General features: G+C 40.6%; 1 protein-coding gene across 5 annotated transcripts in view; it reads left to right on the top strand.

Moving 5' to 3' along the window:
- Positions 1-20,996, top strand: part of LOC144680554 (kinase D-interacting substrate of 220 kDa-like) — a 184,260-nt gene that overhangs the window by 151,283 nt on the left and 11,981 nt on the right. For 4 of the 5 annotated variants that reach the window (XM_078541658.1, XM_078541655.1, XM_078541657.1 and 1 more), the window contains 3 exons: positions 7,181-7,404; positions 7,698-7,814; positions 20,443-20,580. In XM_078541658.1, coding sequence (XP_078397784.1) covers positions 7,181-7,404; positions 7,698-7,814; positions 20,443-20,580 — 479 coding nt within the window. Of the gene's footprint in view, positions 1-7,180; positions 7,405-7,697; positions 7,815-20,419; positions 20,581-20,996 lie in introns of those variants that run through there. The other variant, XM_078541659.1, reaches the window with a different exon arrangement.

The following is a 20,996-nucleotide window of genomic DNA, read 5'->3' as shown; positions in this document are numbered from 1 at the left end:
ATTTCAATCCACACTATAATAGATAGCAAGATTGACCATAAGTAAAAAAAAAAGCTTTGTTGCATTAGAAGTAAAGCACTTACTGATCAAAAACCATTCTCTCATTCTACATTTTGTCTTACAATTTTACCAACAAATAGATTAAAGTACACAGGGATATACTGTTAATGAATATTGAAATCACATGCCCAACAACAATGTCATTCACTCATCTTTATTTGCTAATCAGAATTGTAAGTCACACGTCTGATTTTTCCAATTGTTGAATGTGGCTAGTAGCTTAATATATAAGGCAGGGCTGAAGCAGAGGAGAATGTAGAACAGTTGATGGAACTAACTTAGACAAGGAATTAGAACTGGAAAAAAATAGCAAAAACCTTAACCTGTTAAAAGAAGTCAAATAGGAAATAACATTTTTAAATGCTCCTTGAATATGCCATTGATCTCCATTATAACTCATCTTGCTGTCCTGAGTTCACTGCTCTCCTGTCTTTTCTTAACTCTCACTTCATGCAAACTGTCTTAACTATATTTACAACCAACCCCAACCCCTGACCTTGTCAAGTCACACATTGCCTCTCTATTCCCATCATCTCAATCTCAAACTGACATCTCTGATCAACTTCTTATATCTTAAGATAAAAGCAAAAAACTGCGGATGCTGGAAATCCAAAACAAAAACAAAAATACCTGGAAAAACTCAGCAGGTCTGGCAGCATCTCCGGAGAGGAGCACAGTTAACGTTTCTTGTATCTTCTCCACTCACATGACACCACCACCCCCCCTTTAAATCTAACTCCTGCTTCCACCCCTGAAAAAAAAACTGTCCCCAAAATCACTTACACTGGCACTATTAATCTCCCAACTGTCTTTGGCTCTTTGTTTACCATAAAGTTCTTAAGTTAGCGATCTGCTTAGTTATCCCCTCAGTTCTGCTTTTGATGCCCTTGTCCCTTTCCTTTCTTTCTCTCTCACTATGACCATTTCCCTGGTATGCTTCCATCTCCCATCTCCTTTCCCTTAAACCCAACGGTCCCAGACTTTTATGTTTATGGCATATAATTAGTTCAGCTATTCATTGCCACACCTGGCTGGAGAACATCAACAACTAACAGGCCCAGTACTCCTACCAAAACTGTTCACAACTCTAGGGTATTCCTGGAATACAGCTATTCCCTGGCTCCTTTTCTCCAATATCAACTGCTTCCTTAAACCCTACTGTCCTGCAACGGCCATCCTCGCCTTCATCAACAGGTGCAAGGAGTTCAAGCACAATTTTATCACTAAGGTTATTAACTGGTCAGCTGCCACTGACACATCTGGTTGCCCACAAAACTGTGCTTGCACCATGGTTACTCCTGCCTGGGTGATAGCACTCTCACCTCTGAGTCAGAAGATTGTTGGCTCAAGTCCCACTCCAGGACTAAAGCACAAAAATCAAGACCAACACCTCAGTGCAGTGAGGAAGTGCTGTACTGTTGGAGGTGCCATCTTTCGAATGATATATCAGACAGAGACCCCCGTCGGCCACCTAAGAGGATGTAAAAGTACCCATGCTCGAAGAAAAGTAGAGGAGTTATCTCGGGTCTCCCAATCAATATTTATTCCTCAATCCAGATTACAAATGAACAGATTATCTCGTGATTACCACATTGCTGTTTGTGGGCGTTTGCTGTGCACAGATTGGCAGCTGTGTTTCTAACATTACAACAGTGATTGCATGTCAGAATTACTTCATTGGCTGCAAAGTGCTTTAGGACTGTTGGTGGTTGTGAAAGGTGCTATATAAATGCAAGTCTTTATCATACCTCTCTTGGAAAAAGTCCACCCTTGACTCCACTAACTCTGCAAACCACTGCCCCATCTCCAACCTCCCTTTCGTCACTAAAATCCTTGAAAGTGTTACCTCCCAAATCATAAGAAATAGGAATAGACCATATGGGCCCTCGAGCCTGCTCCACCATTCAATAAGATCATGGCTGATGATTTTGTGTTTCAATTTCCACGTTCCCATCTAACCCTGATAACCTTTGATTCCCTTGTCTAACAAGAATCTATCTACCTCTGCCTTAAAAATATTCAATGACCCCACCTCCACCACCTTCTGAAGCAGAGAATTCCAAAATTGCACAACCCTCGGAGAAAAAATTTCTTCTCATCTCTGTCCTAAAAGAGCGTCCTCTAATTTTAAAACAGTACCCCTGTGGTATCTTTCCCACAATACTGTTGGAACCTCTCCAATCAGATTTCCAAACATGCCACAACACTGAAATCATTTAATCAGTATTATGGGTGTACTATTCCTTCTCATCCTCCTCGATCACCTCTACACCCTTTGCCACGGTTGTCCACGCCATCCCCCTCCAATGTCATTCCTCCATTGTCCAGCAAAAGAATTCCCTAGCTTGGTCAGACCCTTACCAATCCAGTCATAGCCAGGGATTCTGCTGCAGTGGCTTCTCTTCCCACTCCTGCGCCATTATTTCTGGAGTTCCATGATAATCTATCTTTGGCACCTTCCTATTTCTCATCCATATGCTATCCCTCAGCAACATCATCCATAAAAATGTCAAGTTCCACATGTATGCTGATGACACCCAACTCTGCCTCACATCACCCACTTTGACTCCCTACATTGCATTTGTGCTATCTGACATCGAGTTCTAGATGAACCAGAAATTACTTAATGTTCAAACTAAAAGCTTTTTTATGCCCTTATTAACCTGTTTCACTGCTTTTAATGATGTGTATCCGTAATCCCAGATTCCTCTGTTCCTCTAACCACTTTAGACGCTTGGTTTCCAAGACCTCCTTAAACATGCTACAAAAATGTATTACCTTGCACCTATCAATATTGAAGTTCATTTGACAGTTACATACCCATTCTGCAAGTTTATTAATGTCTTCCTGTAGTTTGTCACAGTCCTTCTCTGTATTAATTATCCCTTCAATTTGGTGTCATGATCAAATTTTGAAATTGCACTTATCATGGGCAAAGTTTATTCAGCATGTTGACATAATCTCTCTGGCACTCGCCCCTCTCTGGCGCTGGCCCCTTCTACCCCATTTCTTGGTTACGCTCTCCCTCTCCCTCAAGATCTCGATCCCTTTCCCCCTTGCGGACCATCTCGCGACCTCCACCTCGCGGACCCTCTCGCGACCTCCCCCTCGCCGACCCTCTCGCGACCTCCCCCTCGCCGACCCTTTCACGACCTCCCCCTCGCCAACCCATCCCTCTCGTGACCTCCCCCTCGCCGACCCATCCCTCTCGTGACCTCCCCCTCGCCGACCCATCCCTCTCGTGACCTCCCCCTCGCCAACCCATCCCTCTCGCAACCTCCCCCTCGCCGACCCATCCCTCTCGCGACCTCCCCCTTGCCGACCCTCTCGCGACCTCCCCCTCGCCGACCCTCTCGCTACCTCCCCCTCGCCGACCCATCCCTCTCGCGACCTCCCCCTCACCGACCCATCCCTCTCGCGACCTCCCTCTCGCCGACCCATCCCTCTCGTGACCTCCCCCTCGCCGACCCATCCCTCTCACGACCTCCCCCTCGCCGACCCATCCCTCTCGCGACCTCCCCCTCGCCGACCCATCCCTCTCGTGACCTCCCCCTCGCCGACCCATCCCTCTCGCGACCTCCCCCTCGCCGACCCATCCCTCTCGCGACCTCTCCCTCGCCGACCCATCCCTCTCGTGACCTCTCCCTCGCTGACCCTCTCGCGACCTCCCCCTCGCCCACCCATCCCTCTCGCGACCTACCTCTCGCGACCTCCCCCTCGCCAGCCCATCCCTCTCGCGACCTCCCCCTCGCCGGCCCACTCCTTTCACGACCTCTCCCGCGCCGGCCCACCCCTCTTGCGAGCTCCCCCTTGCCGGCCCACCCCTCTCGCGACCTCCCCCTCGCCGGCCCACCCCTCTCGCGACCTCCCCCTCGCCGGCCCACCCCTCTCGCGACTTCCCCCTCGCCGACCCACCTCTCTCGCGACCTCCCCCTCGCCGACCCATCTTGGTATATATCTGTGTTTGCGGATATATTACATGCATGCACGCTCACATGCTAATTAGGAGCAGGAGTAGGCCATTCAGTCCCTTGAGCCTGCTGCGGCATTTAATAAGATCATGGCTGATTTGATTGTCGCTTCAACTCCACTTCCCAGTCTGTCCCCTACACTCTTTGACTCCCTCATCAGTCAAGAATTTATCTAACTCAGCCTTAAAAATATTTGCTAAAAATGATCCCGCCTCCACTGCTGTCTGGGAAGAGAATTCGATAGACCAGTGACCCTCAGAGAAAAGATTTCTGCTTATCCCCATCTTAAATGTTAGTTCCCTTCATTTTTAAACTGTGTTGACTTGTTCTAGTCTCTTCCCCAAGGGGAACCATCCTCTCCATATCTACTTTGTTAATTCCTCTCTTTTATATTTCATAAGTAAGATCATCTCTCATTTTTCTAAACTGTAAAGGATAACAGGCCCAACCTGTCCATCCTTTCCTCACAAGGTAACCCCTTCATCCCAGCAATGAGTCGAGTGAACCTTCTTTGAACTGTTTCTAATACTATTATATCTTTTCTCAAGTAAGGATACCAAAACTGCAGAGTATTCCACATGTGGTCGCACCAGCACCCTATACAATTGTAGCAAAACGTTCCTGCTTTTATATTCCATTCCCCTTGCAATAAACGACAACAATCATTTGCTGTACCTAGATTCTAACTTTTTTGTGATTCATGTACCAGGACACCCAGATACCTCTGTACTGAGCGTTTTGCAATCTTTCTCGATTTGAATAATATACTGCTTTTCTATTCTCCCTTCCAAAGTGGACGAGTTCAAATTTTCCCACATTATGCTCCATCTGCCAATTTTTTGCCCGCTCACTTAACCTATCCAAATTCCTTTGTAGACTCTTTGACCTTCTCACAATTTACCTTCCTACCTATCTTTTGTGTCTTCAGCATATCTAGCAACCATTCATTCAATCCATTCACCTAAGTCATTTATATAGATTGTAAATAGTTGACATCCCAGCACTGATACCCATGGCACTCCATTGGTTACAGCTTGCCAACCCAAAAATGACCCCTTTGTCCCTACTCTCTGCTTCCTGTTAGCCAACTAACCCTCTGTCTATGATAATATGAGACTCCCTACATCTGGATCTCTTATTTTATGTAGTAACCTCTGTTGTGGCACCTTAATAAAACGCCTTTCCAAAATCGAAGTACGCCACAACCACAGTTTTCCCTTTGTCCTCGTTACTTGTTACTTCAGAAAACTCTAATAAATTTAGTCATGCGTTATTTCCCTTTAACAAAGCCATGTTGACTCTGTCTAATTACATTCATATTTTCTAAGTGCCCTGCTATAATCTCCTTAATAATAGATTCTAACATATTCCATATGACAGATGTTTGAATAACTGGCCTGTAGTATCTTGCTTTCATTTCCCTTTGCTTGAATAGAGGAGTTACGTTTGCTATTTTCCAATCTGATGGGATCTTTCCAGAATCATGGGAATTTTGAAAAATTACAACATACACATATTTCTATCTATATATTATATATATACACACACATAGAATAAATAATCTTGTATCTACATGTATTTCCTGTCAGTAGAGCTTGACTTCCCATTTTCACATTTTGTAAATTATATGCTCACTTTTGTTGGTTATAATTTCCAATGTCCACATTTAGAATGGATTTTGCACATGTACATTTATCACTGATTGCATAAGCTGGCCACCATGTCCCACAGTTTGCTCAATTTTCTTTTCCTCAATTGAATTTCAAATATCCGATGTGGTGGTTTAAATAAAAATCAAGAAAATACAGAAATCACAACCTATCCATTTAGCTCTTTTTTTTGTCTTTACTAATGTTTTACCTGATGTTTGGACTTGATGTTTTTGCCCACAGCTGAATTTGGATTACAAGAAAATGTAATAACCCAGGCGACATCGACACCATTCACCATTCTTCTTGTGATTAACTGCAGATTATATTTTAGTTTGGTATTGTTTCTGCAAAAAGGGAAACTCCTTTCAATTGTCCTCGTAGCACCAGTACGCTAAAACCTCATAGTCTGCTTGTTTTTAATTTATTCCATTTCTTAATAAATATAAGTTTGTCAGAAATGAATGAGCAGCTTCGTTTAAGCTAATATGCACTGCTCATAATTCAGGCTATTAAAATACTTTTGAAATTCTAGCAAATGGATTTTTACTGCTATAATCAATTATCAAACCAAATGTCAACATCCTGAAACTATACAAATTATTTACCTGGTGCATGCAAGCTTTTACATATATATTTTTTTTTAAATCATGTTGCAGTTTCCTTATGGCTGTCTGCCTTGAGTTCCCTCCACATATTACATGTATTCACTGAATTCCTTTTAATCAGTGGGGAAGGTCATTTTCAGGATGCATACTCCTTTTAAGGATTACATCACATAATTACATCACATTGTAGATATTGTGTATCAGCTGTGGCTCATTTGCTGGCACATTTGACTGAGTCAGAAGGTTCTGAGTTCAAGCCCCCTTCCAGGACTTGGACATAAAAATCTAGGTTGACACCCCATTGCAGGACAGGGGGATCCGCTGTACCATTGGAGGTGCAGTCTATCAGATGAGATGGTCTACCCTCTAAGTGGACATAACAGATCCCATAGAACTATTTTGAAGAAGAGCAGAGGAGTTATCCCCAGTGCCCTGGTCAATAATAATTCCTCAACCAACATCACTTCAGAAAAAAATTATCTATTCATTATCACATTGCTGTTTGTGGGAGCTTGCTGTAAGCAAATTGACTGCCTTGCTTCCTACATTACAACAATGACCAAAGTACTTCATTGGCTGTAAAGTGCTTTTGGGACATCCAGTGATCACGAACACCACGACATAAATGCATGACTTGTTTCTTTTTGTATCACCTGTTGGAAGTTCAGCCTGCGATAGGGCACATTTAATCAGGTAGTATGTAAGGGATGAGTGATTTCCAGAAGTAGGATGTGTAGTTTAAAATTTAAATAGATGCCTAATGCACTGATCAAGTGTACAAGTCCACAAAACTTTTTGATTTGTTTTATCTTGCTGAAAATGTGTTTATGGGCATAAATAAGTGTATTAAATAAAAACTGTCTTTGCTTAAGCCTTTTCTTCATGCCTGCAGATATCCGAGCAGCTAGGGAGCAGATGTCCTCTGTAAATATCACAGGGATTCCTTATCCTTCACTACCATTGCAGGAAGCTCCACCTCGGGCTCTGTCTATATTCAGCCAGGCACCATCAGTCTGCTCCTCATCAACTTCATTCAATGGTAATGTAATGTCACCACAACATCCTAGCAGCTATTATAGTGGCATGGTTGGACAACAGCATCCATTTTATAACCGGGTAAGTAAATTAAAATCTATTATTGTACTAGATCCAAAATGACTGTGGGCTTTCTTTTAAAAAAAACATTGAGTTGACACTGCAACATCCCCATATTGCCATTCTGTCATATTTACTTTGGTTTTGTAATATCTATTTTAAGTTTCATTCATTGTGATTTGGGATTTGGAAAGTAAACATGTTCTACATTGAAAGTGAGATTTGCCATTCCATTTGTTATGTGGATTTATTTTCTTTATGACTTCATTTGATTTTCCTAAATTGTTTTTTTTTCCACTTGTCCTTTTCCATAGCCATATTTTGCCCCTCCTATTTGTTACCTGCCAAGGCAATACTTTGGCAGTTTGCAGCATCCCATCTCACGTTCATCAGCTAAAACCAGTTTCTCAAGAGAACAGAACAGTAATCTAGTAAGTATTACAAAAGGAATAAAGGGTGAATAGTTTAGTACTGAAATGTAGCATGTGTTTTGTAAAACACTTGATCTATATTTGTGAAACTTTTCTTCTGCTAGGCATATAATACATCTATAAGATGTTGGTACAGTAATAAATATTAATGAACTACAAATTTAAAAAATACTGCTTTTGGTTCTTACTAAGTTTTCACCAAAATAGTATCTTTGTAATGCAGTATTGCTTTTCTTTCTAGAAGCTCCCCCTCCCCATTTTATGTTTACAAGTAAAAGTTATTTTTTCTGGACCCTGACAGAATTTGGTATTTTCAGGTTCTGCTAAAGTTGTTCCTCTTTGGTTTAATTTCAAACTGTTTACTTTTGTTTGTTCATGTTAACCCACTGCTGGCTGATTTTTTTTTTAAACTGCTTGGAATACCTGAATTGTGTTTGTTAAAAATCGGTATTGGATGATCAGTGATGAATTGCTGAACTTTTGGTTTGGATTTTCTGTGTCCCTTTGACTGTAGAAATTGTAAACTATTTTGGAGTGCATAACTTTCTTGTAGTTAACCATGGGCAGCTATTATTCTGTATGAAACAACAGTAACATAATTTGCTATAGAATGTATAAATCAAATTGGATAAGCTAAGTAGCATGCTACCAACCTTTCGTTTTCAATGGTCAGTGGTCAAGGATAGTTACTTTTAAATTACTAAGATAGCAACTAAATCAAACTGGCTGTATGACCAAATAAAACAGGAAATGCTGGAAAAACTCAGCAATTCTGGCAGCATTTATGGAGAGAAAAACAGAATTAACGTTTCAAATCCAATATGGCTTCTTCTGAAGTTCTGAAGATAAGTCATATTGATCTTGAAACGTTTCTCTCTCCACAGTTGCAGCCAGATCTGCTGAGTTTTTCCAGTATTTTCTGTTTTCATTTCAGATTTCAGCATCCATAGTATTTTGCTTTTATTATGGCTGTATGAACATCATATTGTCATCTCTCACCACTTCATATTTTGACTTGGCATTTGGCGTTTCTTCTATTTTCCTCTATGGTGATATATAAGCAGTCTGCATTCAAAAAATGTAATAATTACAGAATTATTACTACCATTTAATTTAGTTGAATTAAATAAATAAAAGTTGTTGGTTAATAGCAAAACAGCAAACCATTCACCACTCTACAAGTTTATGTTAACGAGAGAGGTGTACATGATTAGCTTTCTGATTTATTTGTATTGTTACCAAAATTTTGATTTTGTTCTTGTTAGGAGGTGATCGAGGAGGCTGCTGATGAGGGGCTTCTTTCCCCCACAGACACCTCACTGGTAATGAGTAGTCACGTGGTGTGGAGTTGTAGCATCTCATTGCTTCTTCCACTGTGATGATACCTAACCAATTAGAAAGCCCGTTTTACATCCCATTTTCATTTTCTTCCTCACTGCCTGTCTCTGGTGTGATTTACATGGTTGCAGTGTTGACCATAATGTTATCGTTTCAAAAACTTCACTTTTTGCGGTCTGAATCAGTCTATGCATCGCTTCAGGTTAGTTCACAGAGCTAGACTTCATTAAAACCAGCTTCTGAAAAAACTATCTTTCCATCATAAAATAACACTTCTTTATTAGGTAGATTGTAAAATTATTGCAGTACATTATTAGAACGTGGAACTCTATCACACGTAGCTACTGATACAGAAACAATATCAAAAAAATGAATTAGGTGAGTATTTGAAAAGAAAGAATAATGGGAAATAGGATTAGAGTAGCACTGAAATGCTAATATTTTTCAAGCAGAAATCACTATTTCACACTTGGGACACAGTTTGGTGGTTAGGGTGCCACAATGGCCTCAATGTCCTGAGATCAAGGAAGGAAATCCATTGTTTCCAAATCTAATATATTTAGGAATCCTTGTGGATGTATGCATACGTGGCCATCATTTGAGTACGGTATCAGGCTAAGCTGTAAAGCCTCTGCAGTGAAAACTGTCACCCACTGTCAATGCTCTTGTGCAAATAATGGCCACATCAGCAAGGCGCAATAGAGAAATCAGTGTCCAAAGAGTCATAACCATACATCAGCAAGAAATCAACCTTTGTGTCATTAGTGTTCCATCCCATGAAACAGCTTCTTCATCTTAGACCTTAAAGCTTATTCATGTTCAACATTGCATGTCGTTATTGTATTCTGTGCTCACAAAAGTCTGCTGCTTCATTAAACTCGTCAACAAACCTAGAATTTTGTGCATCACTAAATGATCCATACAGACTGAGATTGTGAAACAGCTCTGGCAACGTTGAGGTTGAATCAAAATATTTCCAAACAATGCGATCAACAGAAGCCTCAATAAGCTGGATTTCAAATATAATAAAATGTATTTCAAGGCTGACCGGTCAATGACTGAATTGAAGTCAGAGTCTGAACTTAATGAAATAATTTATTTAAACCTTTACAGAGTACTATGCAAAAAGACTGACTTAATAATTTATCCTAAAAGACTAACAACATAATGAACAGATGTGGAGAAAAAGGCCCTACATATTCAACAGGATGAGGAAGGACCACATTATCATGATTTTGCAGGTGTTGTGTTCCCATGTGCCTACTATCCTTCTGTGTAGTAGAGGTTACTGGTTTGGAAGACTGTTGAAGAAGCCTTGGGGAGTTACTGCAGTGTATCTGGTAGATATACTGCTACTATTGTGTACTGGTGGTGGAGGGAGTGAATGTTCAAGATGGTGGATAGTGTGCCAATCAAGTGGGCTGCTTTGTTCTGGATGGTGTCAAGCTTCTTGAATAATGTTGGAGCTGCACTCATCCAAACAAGTGGAGAGAATTCCATCACACTCCTGACTTGTGCCTTGTAGATGCTGGAGGTGAGTTACTGGTGGCAGTATTACCAGCCTCTGACGTGCTCTTGTAGCCACAGTATTTAGATGATTGGTCCAGTAAGTTTTTGGGCAATGGTAACTCAAGATATGATGGTGAGGATTTCAGTGATGGTAATACCTTTGAATGAGAAGGTTAGATTCTCTCTTGTTGGAGAGGGTCATTGCCTAGCACTTATGTGGCAAGTGACATTTGCACCACACATCAGCCCAAGCCTAAATGTTGCCCAGATCTTCCCACATGCTGACACAGACTGCTTCAACAACCAAAGAATTGCCATCGGTACTGAACACTGCAATCATCAGCAAACATTCCCAGTTCTGACATTAGAGTGGAGGGAAGATCATTAATGAAGCACCCGAAGGTGCTTGGGCCTAGGACATTACCCTGCTTCCATCTACACTGCTTACAGTGGAGCCTATATTGGGTCATCAGCAAACTTGCATCTGTGGCGCTGTTTCTCATCTCCGATACATGTAGTGAATAGCTGAAGCCTCAACATAGATCCCTGTGGAACACCACCAGTCACATCCTGCCAGTTAAACTACCTGTCCATTATCCCTCTGTGTCAATGATGCAGACAACCGGACGGCAGTCACCAACAACTGTGACCTCTGAAGACTGACAGTTTGGAGGGGCTAAGGGCCGTTGGAAGAGGCAAGGAGAAATGGAAAACTCAGCTGGCTGAGAAGGGGACTCAAAAAAAAAGAAGCCAGAAATCCTGTACCTTCTTAGCCCACTGTTGTCTTCTGCAGTAAATGCAGCAGAGACTTCTATGCCAGAGTGGGGTACATGAGCTACACAAGGAACTGTTTAACACAGAGTTTATCATCAGGGCACAAACCATCATCACCCGAGATGGAAGACTGCCAATAACCATTATCCCTGCTCCCTGTCTCCTGCCACTCAGCCAATATCTGACCCAGGTCAGTAATTTGCCTTCAATTCCAAAAGGTTCAATTTTAATTGACAGCCCCTTGTGAGGGGCTTTAGCAAATGCCTTCTGGAAGTCCATATAAATAACATCCATAGATGATCCCTGTTCACCACTGTAGTTACCTCTTCAAAAAGTTCAATTAGACTTGTCAGGCACTCTCTAATTAGCTGAAAACTTTCAAGACATTTAGTCACTCCAATCTTAATTATAGGCTCTAGTAATCAACAGATTTTAGAATAACTGGTCCATAATTCCCTGATTTTCCACCTCTCTCACCTTGCTTAAATAATGGAGTGACATGTAATTTACTAATCTAAAGGAATAGTTCCTGAATCAAAAGAACTTTTGAAAATCAAGGTTAGGGTATGTTCTCATCTACTTCCTTTAAAGCCTTCGGATAGAAGCTATCTGGTCTTGGGCATTTGTTACTCTTTACTCCCACTGTTTTATTCATTACTGTTAATTTTCTTACATTAATTTTGGTGAGTTCCTGTCCCTGATTTAGAATTAGTTTCCTTTTTTTTATTCATTCATGGAATGTGGGCTTTTCTGGCTGGGCCTGCATTTATAGCTCATCCCTAGTTGCCCTTGAGAAGGTGGTGATGAGCTGCCTTCTTGAACCGCTACAGTCCATGTGGTGTAGGTACACCCACAGTGCTGTTTGGAAGGGAGTTCCAGGATTTTGCCCCGTGACAGTGAAGGAATGGCGATATATTTCCAAGTCAGGATGGTGATTGATTTGGAGGGGAACTTCCAGGTGGTGGTGTTCCCATCTGTCTGCTGCCCTTGACCTTCTAGATGGTAGGGGGGGTCTTGGGTTTGGAAGGTGCTGTCTAAGGAGCCTTGATGAATTCCTGCAGTGCATCTTGTATACACTGCTGCTACTGTGCGTCAGTGTTGGAGGGAGTGAATGGCACCAGATCCACAAACAATCAAGTGGGCTAATTTGTCCTGGACGGTGTCCTACTTCTTGAGTGTTGTGAGAGCTGCACTCATCCAGGCAAATGGGGAGTATTCCATCACATTGCTTGTAGATGGTGAACAGACTTTGGGGAATCAGGAGGTGAGTTACTCATCGCACGATTCCAAGCCTCTGACCTGCTCTTGTAGCAACAATATTGATATGGCTCGTCCAGTTCAGTTCCTGGTCAATGGCAAGCCCCCAGGATGTTGATAGTGGGGGATTCAGTGATGGTAATGCCATTGAACATCAAGGAGCGATGGTTGGATTCTCTCTTGTTGGAGTTGGTCATTGCCTGACATTTGTGTGGTGCGAATGTTACTTGCCACTTGTCAGCCCAAGCCTGGATATTGTCCAGGTCTTGCTGCATTTGGACATGGACTGCTTCAGTATCTGAGGAGTCGCGAATGGTGCTGAACATTGTGTAATCATCAGCGAACATCCCTACTTCTGACTTAATGATGGAAGGAAGGTCATTGATGAAGCAGCTGAAGACGGTTGGGCCGAGGACACTACCCTAAGAAACTCATGCAGTGATGTCCTGGAGCTGAGAAGACTGACCTCCAACAACCATAACCACCTTCCTTTGTGCTAGGTATGACTCCAATCAGTGGAGAGTTTTCCCCCTGATTCCTAATGACTCCACTTTTGCTAGGGCTCCTTGATGCCATACTCGGTCAAATGCGGCCTTGATGTCTAGGGCAGTCACTCTCACCTCACCTCTGGAGTTCAGCTCTTTTGTCCATGTTTGAACCAAGTCTGTAATGGGGTCAGGAGCTGAGTGGCCCTTGTGGAACCCAAACTGGGCGTCAGAGAGCAGGTTATTGCTGAGCAAGTGCCGCTTGATAGCGCTGTTGTTGACCCCTTCTATTACTTCACTGATGACTGAGAGTCTTCACTGATGATGGAGAGTAGACTGATGGGGCGGTAATTGGCTGGGTTGGATTTGTCCTGCTTTTTGTGTACAGGACATACCTGGGCAATTTTCCACATGACCAGGTAGATGCCAGTATTGTAGCTTTACTGGAACAGCTTGGCTAGGGGTGCAGCAAGTTCTGGAGCACAGCCCTTCAGTACTATTGCTGGAATATTGTCAGGGCCCATAGCCTTTGCAGTATGCAGTGCCTTCAGCTGTTTGTTGATATCACATTGAGTGAATCAAATTGGCTGAAAACCGGCATCTGTGATGCTGGTGACCGCTGGAGGAAGCCGAGATGGATCATCCAGTCGGCACTTCTGGCTGAAGATTGTTGCAAATGCTTCAGCCGTATCTTTTGCACTAATGTGATGGGCTCCTCCATCATTGAGGATGAGGATATTTGTGGAGCCGTCTCCTCCAGTGAGTTGTTCAATTGTCCACCATCATTCACGATTGGATGTGGCAGGACTGCAGAGCTTAGATCTGATCTGTTGGTTGTGGGATTGCTTAGCTCTGTCTATCACTTTTTCTGCTCATGCTGTTTGGTACACAAGTAGTCCTGTGTTATAGCTTCACCAGGTTGACACCTCATTTTTAGGCATGCCTGGTGCTGCTCCTGGCATGCCCTCCTGCACTCTTCATTGAACCCCCAGGGTTGATCCCCTGGCTTGATGGTAATGGTAGATTTGGGGATATGCCAGGCCATGAGGTTACAGATTGTGTACAGTTCTGCTGCTGATGGCCCACAGCGCCTCATGGATGCCCAATCTTGAGTTGCTAGATCTGTTCGAAATCTATCCCATTTAGCACGATGGTAGTACCACACAACACGATGGAGGATATCCTCAATGTGAAGGCGGGATTTCGTCCCAACAACATTGTGCAGTGGTCACTCCTACCAATACTGTCATGGACAGATACATTTGCAGCTGGCAGGTTGGTGAGGATGAGGTGAAGTATGTTTTTCCCTCTTGTTAGTTCCCTCGCCACCTGCTGCAGACCCAGTCTAGCACCTATTTCCTTTAGAACTCGACCAGCTTGGTTAGTAGTGGTGTTACCGAGCCACTTTTGGTGATGGACATCGAAGTCCCCCACCCACAGTACATTCTGTGGCCTTGCCATCCTCAGTGCATCCTCCAAGTGATGTTCAACATGGAGGAGCACTGATTCATCAGCTGAGGGAGGGCGTACGTGGCAGTCAGCAGGAGGTTTCCTTGCCGATGTTTGATGTGACGCCATGAAACTTCATGAGGTCCGGAGTCAATGTTTAGGACTCCCAGGGCGACTCCCTCCCGACTATATACCACTGTGCCACCACCTCTGCTGGGCCTGTCCTGCCAGTGGGACAGGACATACCCAGGGATTGTGATGGTGGTGTCTGGGACATTATCTGTAAGGTATGATTCTGTGAGGATAACTATGTCAGGTTGTTGCTTGACTAGTCTGTGAGACAGCTCTCCGAATTTTAGCACTAGTATTACCCTGGGTCTCTGGATTACTTGTCCAGCGACAATACCACGCTTACATTGCCCCTTAGTAAGAAGAACTCTTACCCCTTAATTCTGGTTCCGTATCACATCAAATGCTGTTTTGAATACCTCCCACTGATTGTCATTTTACCCATTAATAGATTTGCCCAAATTAATGTCAACATCCTGTTGAAGTTGGCCTTCTCAAAATCTAGAATCTTAGTAGTTGTTTGTGTTTTTCCCTTTCAAACACAACATCAAAATGAATCGTGTTATGTTCGCTATTAGATAAAGGTTATTGCACCATAAGGCTGTTAACTAAATTTTACTCATTACTCATTATTAATAATCATTTAAAATAGCCTGTTCCATTGTTGGTTCTAGGACATTCTCTTGAAGAAAACTGTCCTGCACAGCTTCAAAAAATTCTCTACCATTCTGACATGAGCTTGTCTACTTATCCCAATCTATATGGAAACTAAAATCCTGCATTAAAACCACTCTGCCTTTGCTACATGCTTGTCTAACCTCTGCATTGCTACATTATGCCACTTCACAGTTGTACTGGGCCCTATACTCAACTACCACTGCAGTTTTAAATGTTTTTCACTTTCTTAATTCTACCCATGAAGTCTCCACTGCCTGCTTGCCTCTCATTATATCCTGTATTATCATTGAATTAATTTCACCTTAATGGCGGCACTCCTTCCTGTAGACCTTATAACCTGCTATATTCAGCTCCAATCCCGACCATCTTGCAGCCATGTCTCAGTAATGACTGTCGTGTTATACCCTCTTAAATAGAATCTGCAATTCATTCGGTTTGCTTCTTATACACTGTTCGATTGTTTAAAGAGTGCTTATTTTGCCCACACACTCTCACCTGTCCTTGTGTTCTAATGTTTTTCTCTCACATTTCATATTTTTCTGTCATGATTTAATTTGTAGCTGTTAGTTTTCCCGTTACTTGTAGTGCCTAACTTGCAAGTTCTATTAGTCAGTTGTCTTCCTTTTCATTTATTTCAGAGATAATATTTAAACGGCATTTTCCAGCTGAGCCCTCTTCCCTGCTGCCACTCCCCCCAATTAACTACTTACACTAACCAATAAATGACACATTTACCTGTAGCTTACCCTCCCCACTACACACTCGCTTATTATGAAGTCATGGTTATGAGCTTTTCCCACTGGTGTCTGCAGCTCTGCATACGGCTTGCACATGCTGTTTAAATCACTAACTCTGCTTCCAATAGACTCTGCTATGCTGACTCGTGGTTCCACTTTTTTTCAAACTTAACATAAGAACATAAGTATTTGAATGTCTGCTTGACTCTTACTTTTGAGAAGTTAATGCAGTGTCAAAAAACATCGGATGTGTTTTTAATCTTGAGTTATCCATACTGCGGAGTGTCAATGTTGTTTTCCCTTCTCCCATTGCCACCTTGTTTGCAGACAAACATTGGGCAGATCTCTTCACTTGTGGATGAATTCATGGGAGGGCTTACTGGAACTTCAATCCAAGTAATGCAAAAACTGAGATTCTTAACTGGCACCTTGCAATTTACTTTGTTAAATATTTATAACCACAATCAAACTTGTACTAGGATATGCTGTATTTTTTCATAAGCTGGTTTTGTTTTTCAAGTTAGAAAACCTCTGTCTGCTATGTACTTGCTGTCATTGGCCTTCAATTGTTCCCAACTTTTACGCAATCAAAACTTTTATGTATAAATTTAGTACGTGTTTAAAGTGTGGTGATGGTGTATTCAAAAAATTTTTATAGAATGTATTTGTAATAGGTATTATGTGGGGAAATTTATTGAACTTCAGGGATTACAAAAGCAAAGGCAGAAGCTATGAGTACAAGTTCCCCAATGTCTCTGAGTGAAAAAGCATCGCAGGGTATAGTAACAATGGTGCTATGATTAATTATAATGGCCCTGTGCTAAGGTGAAGAAAATTAAATCATAATTTCCACTTCTAATAACTCATTCTGAAAATTACGTGAATGTTTAGGTGAGATCAGGATCAGCTATTACGGTCAATTAACACATCACTGTCCAGACTCTCTCAATAAGACAAAGGAATCAAAAGGCCACCAACGCTTGTGGGACTGCATCCTGGTATGAGTTACTTGGGAAAGTCTGACTGAGGAGAAAATTTGTAGGAAAATTATGTAAACAGTAGATATTAAAATACATATTTAAACATATTGAAATATATTGCTAAGTTGTGCATGATTTTGTAAATCATCACTGTTCAAGTTTTAATTTATACATTAATTTATTAGATTTTGCATGAATCTAATTTGGGCAAAATTATTTTTGCGCTTTTCTTGCCGTTTGCTTATTCCATATTCCTTCTCGTGAGAAATGAATTAAATGGTGGAATATTCCACATGCTGACTGGGTTTAAAACAATTATAGTTTCATGGATACTTGGCAACATGGCAATTGAAAAAGCAGTGAAGGCCAAGTGCAGAGTTAGAACTTTTGCAAAGGCTGATTTTCCCTGAGCTGTACTACCTAGCACACTATTTTCATTAACCATTAACCATGTTTACTTGAGTAAACTATTTCTAATGAGTTGTCTGTGAATGTGCAGTTATTTTACAGTTCTGCTTAAAATCCTATAGATACTACAGTAACATTTTTATACCCTAACTGACACTTGCCATTTTTTGAGAAAGATTGATTAATAACGTTATAATTGCAACCCATTTTTATAAATAACTTAAATAGGCTATATGTAAGAATTAGATTCAGTTTGGAGCCTGTGAATAACATACTGTAGTGGTTATTGCTGTTCAGCTGCCATTAATTACACATTATTGTAAATATTTTGTTTGAAATAATTTGCAAATCTACAAAAATGACAAGCTACAATTATGTAGCTAAGTTTAGATGAGTTTCTGAATGTATTTTATATATAGTGAAGAAAAACTCTAGGTTCCAAACTTGTATTTAACTACTTCAACTACTTCAATAATTCTCAACTGTTTTGAGGATATATTTGTAAGTTTTTGGAAACACATATTTCTTGACTAACTAGTTTTGTGATTTAAATGGAGGAATTTGATGTATTTAAAGATAATCTTTAAAAATATAACTAATTTGACAGATTTTTAAAAAGATGCCCTTCTGAACTTCTGTTTTGTGGAACAGCAAGCAGTGTGCGACCAGCCATTATGGAACGAGATGACAGTTAAAGGGCACTTCCACTGTGAACGGATTAAAAAGGAAATGGTTGACTGAGGAACATTCTAATTATTTTAGTGTTTTTTTTTCAATTTGCTTCCTCTGAATCTCTTGTGTGTTGTGTTTCCTTGACAAATTTTATGTCTGTATTTCTCTCTCTTTCCCGTGCAGCTTATATTAAAACAGGTACAAAAATAACCCAGTCTGCTCCTGGAGTGAAATAATTTATGCAGCAGCAATCTTTGCTGCTGGATTCTTAACAGTTTGTGTTACGCTGCCTTACTAACTGCTGATCAGATTAACAATCCCTTTGCACGTTGTTATGTGATTTAAAAAGTGCTTCATCATGCTAATAACAGTAGTTTCTGGAGGGTAAAATATTTACTGTAAACAATTTGGAAAGCCTTCATATTATGAACACATAAACAAGTATTTCATGTTGTATTACACATTTCAACAAGATACACTTAAAACTTGTCAAACTATGATTACCATGCTATAATCCATAATCATTTTTTAAAACATTGACAAGTTAATATTAACCTTTGATGTTGTTTATTGCATTAAAAAATTAAGACATCACACAATGTGATGGATGCATTCTCAGTCCCCTACTTTGAACCATTCTCACGTGGCTAGAAGGGCTGAGACAAGACAGGGTAATTTTTTTTCACAAGATTGTGGAAAATTGAAAGATTTGATTGGATGCTGTTACTACATTTCTTGTAGTAGCCTAAGCAACATTGATGGAGGCTAAGAGCTAGCCACTCATTTTTTTGGCTGCAGAAGTGCATGGCAAGAGAGAAAAAGTTGGAGGGTGCATACTCTCTAGAAAAAGTAGTTTGCTTACTACTTTGTAACTTGTATATGCTTGGGCATGACCTATTAAAATGAGTTTGGCTAGTACTGATATTTTTTTTTGCTTGTGAGCTTGGAACTTGATAACTGTAAAGTACGGCATTTTCTGTATGTATTGCAAAATGGACTTTTCTGAATGTCTAGCTCAAATGACTGTTAGAGCTGTATAGTGTTCTTTCAAATATTGCTGGACATCTACGTGGATGATGCAGGTAAGTGTAGCAGCAAAAAGCTTTGAAGCACAACACTAAAGTATAATAATGGAATGGTGTGAGCACTTTTGTTACTCTAAATTCAGCTGAATAGGCATTTAGTCTTTAGTTACTCAAGTGGAAAACAGTAACTATATTATTATGTTTTCCGTTGCCATTATTTAAATAATTTTAAAGCATGATATAGCTGGTAGTAGCTTTCACATTGACCAATATGTACTTTTGGCTTTTTTGTTCATTGAAATGAGCAATGTCAGCACTGAGAAAAGGAATACCTTTCCATTTCGAGTTGTTAATGTCAGAATTGAGAACTCCCAGGTCAGATATGAAACAGTAATTTTGGACATTAAAATTCCTTCCACTTTACCCATCCTCAGGAGGGCACCATCTAATGCAACAATATGAAGTTTCCCTATTTCCAAAGTCAGCTATCCTTGGGGTCTTTGAATGAGATTACCTGTAGAAATTAAACTGGGCAGTTTGCTGTTGTGTACCTATGCCCATTGGGAGTCTCAAGACTGTTAATACACATTACAACTGTGAGAACTGTAGGATCCTTACAGACGGGAAACTTTCAGCTCATCAGTCGAGATTGGATTTGAACCCAGATATCAGAAGTTAAAGGACACAGTGCTAATCCATTGCACTATAGAGGCTCCCATTTGATTTTAATGCTCTCAATCCATCATACCTTAAACAGCTCATTCACTGGCCAAAACCTAATGAAACCTGTTTTGTTTTCAGTACTGTTAATGCATTTTAATTTTGTGTCCTTATTTTATAGCTTTGGTTCAAACATTAGCTTTGCAATTTTAGTTTAATAAAAACTGTTTAGCTAAGAAATTTGAATTAAAATGGTTAATACAATTCAGTATTTTCTTGCTGTAAGACTTGCCTAATGAGCTGTTTGGCTCTTTTGTAACATGACTGCTTGTAACTTCAAAAGCTTCACTTGCTTGTCCATGTTCAATCGCTACCATTCTGTAGTCTTCACGTTTTAATGACTGTGTTTGTATTGAATTTCTTGACATATATAAATTTATTTTACAATATCGAGCAATATAACCTATATATTGATGGCTACTGTGTGTAAACGTATTAGAGATTCTAGTTTTATTTCTTCAAGATAATATTTTCAACATAGCTGTCTGCTAGTAAATTACATAGTTTAATATTTTCTTGTCCAATAGGTGGCCAATTCCATTGCAGCAGCTTGTACTACTGCTCCACTCAGTTCAATGAATGTGGATGCTATTTGTGAAAGACTTCAACAATTGGAAGGAATTGACCAAACTATGTTGTTTCAGTATATTTCCACTGTCAGAAAGGTAGGTACCATGCAATGCTTAATTATTGCTGAATTAATTTCATTGAGGAATGAAATTAACTTTGATTTAACTTTGACTTAATGGCAGCATTCCCACTTCACTCATGGCGAATGAAGAGCCCAGCTTCGGTCTGATTTTTGGGTTGAGACTCAGTGGGTGTTGATAGTCCTTACCCATCACATGACTTGTGGCTGTTGTTATGATCCTAGGCCAGACTCCCAAGTTTTTGGTAAGGTATGGTTGGAGGCCAATAACGTTTTGTTAAAGTAGACAAAGTTTGAGATTCATGACACCTTTCCAGAGAATAAAGCCATAAAATTTCATGGGCTTTGAAGAAACAAAAATAAACTTCATTATACAAGATTAGAAGGATAAAACAATTTACAACATCTATCCTATACGCTAACATTCAGGAT

The sequence above is a fragment of the Cetorhinus maximus genome, chromosome 5, assembly GCF_964194155.1.
Source record: "Cetorhinus maximus chromosome 5, sCetMax3.hap1.1, whole genome shotgun sequence".
NCBI classification, from domain to species: Eukaryota; Metazoa; Chordata; class Chondrichthyes; order Lamniformes; family Cetorhinidae; genus Cetorhinus; species Cetorhinus maximus.
Note: the sequence above shows the minus strand (reverse complement) of the source record. Positions and strands in the feature narration are given on the sequence as shown.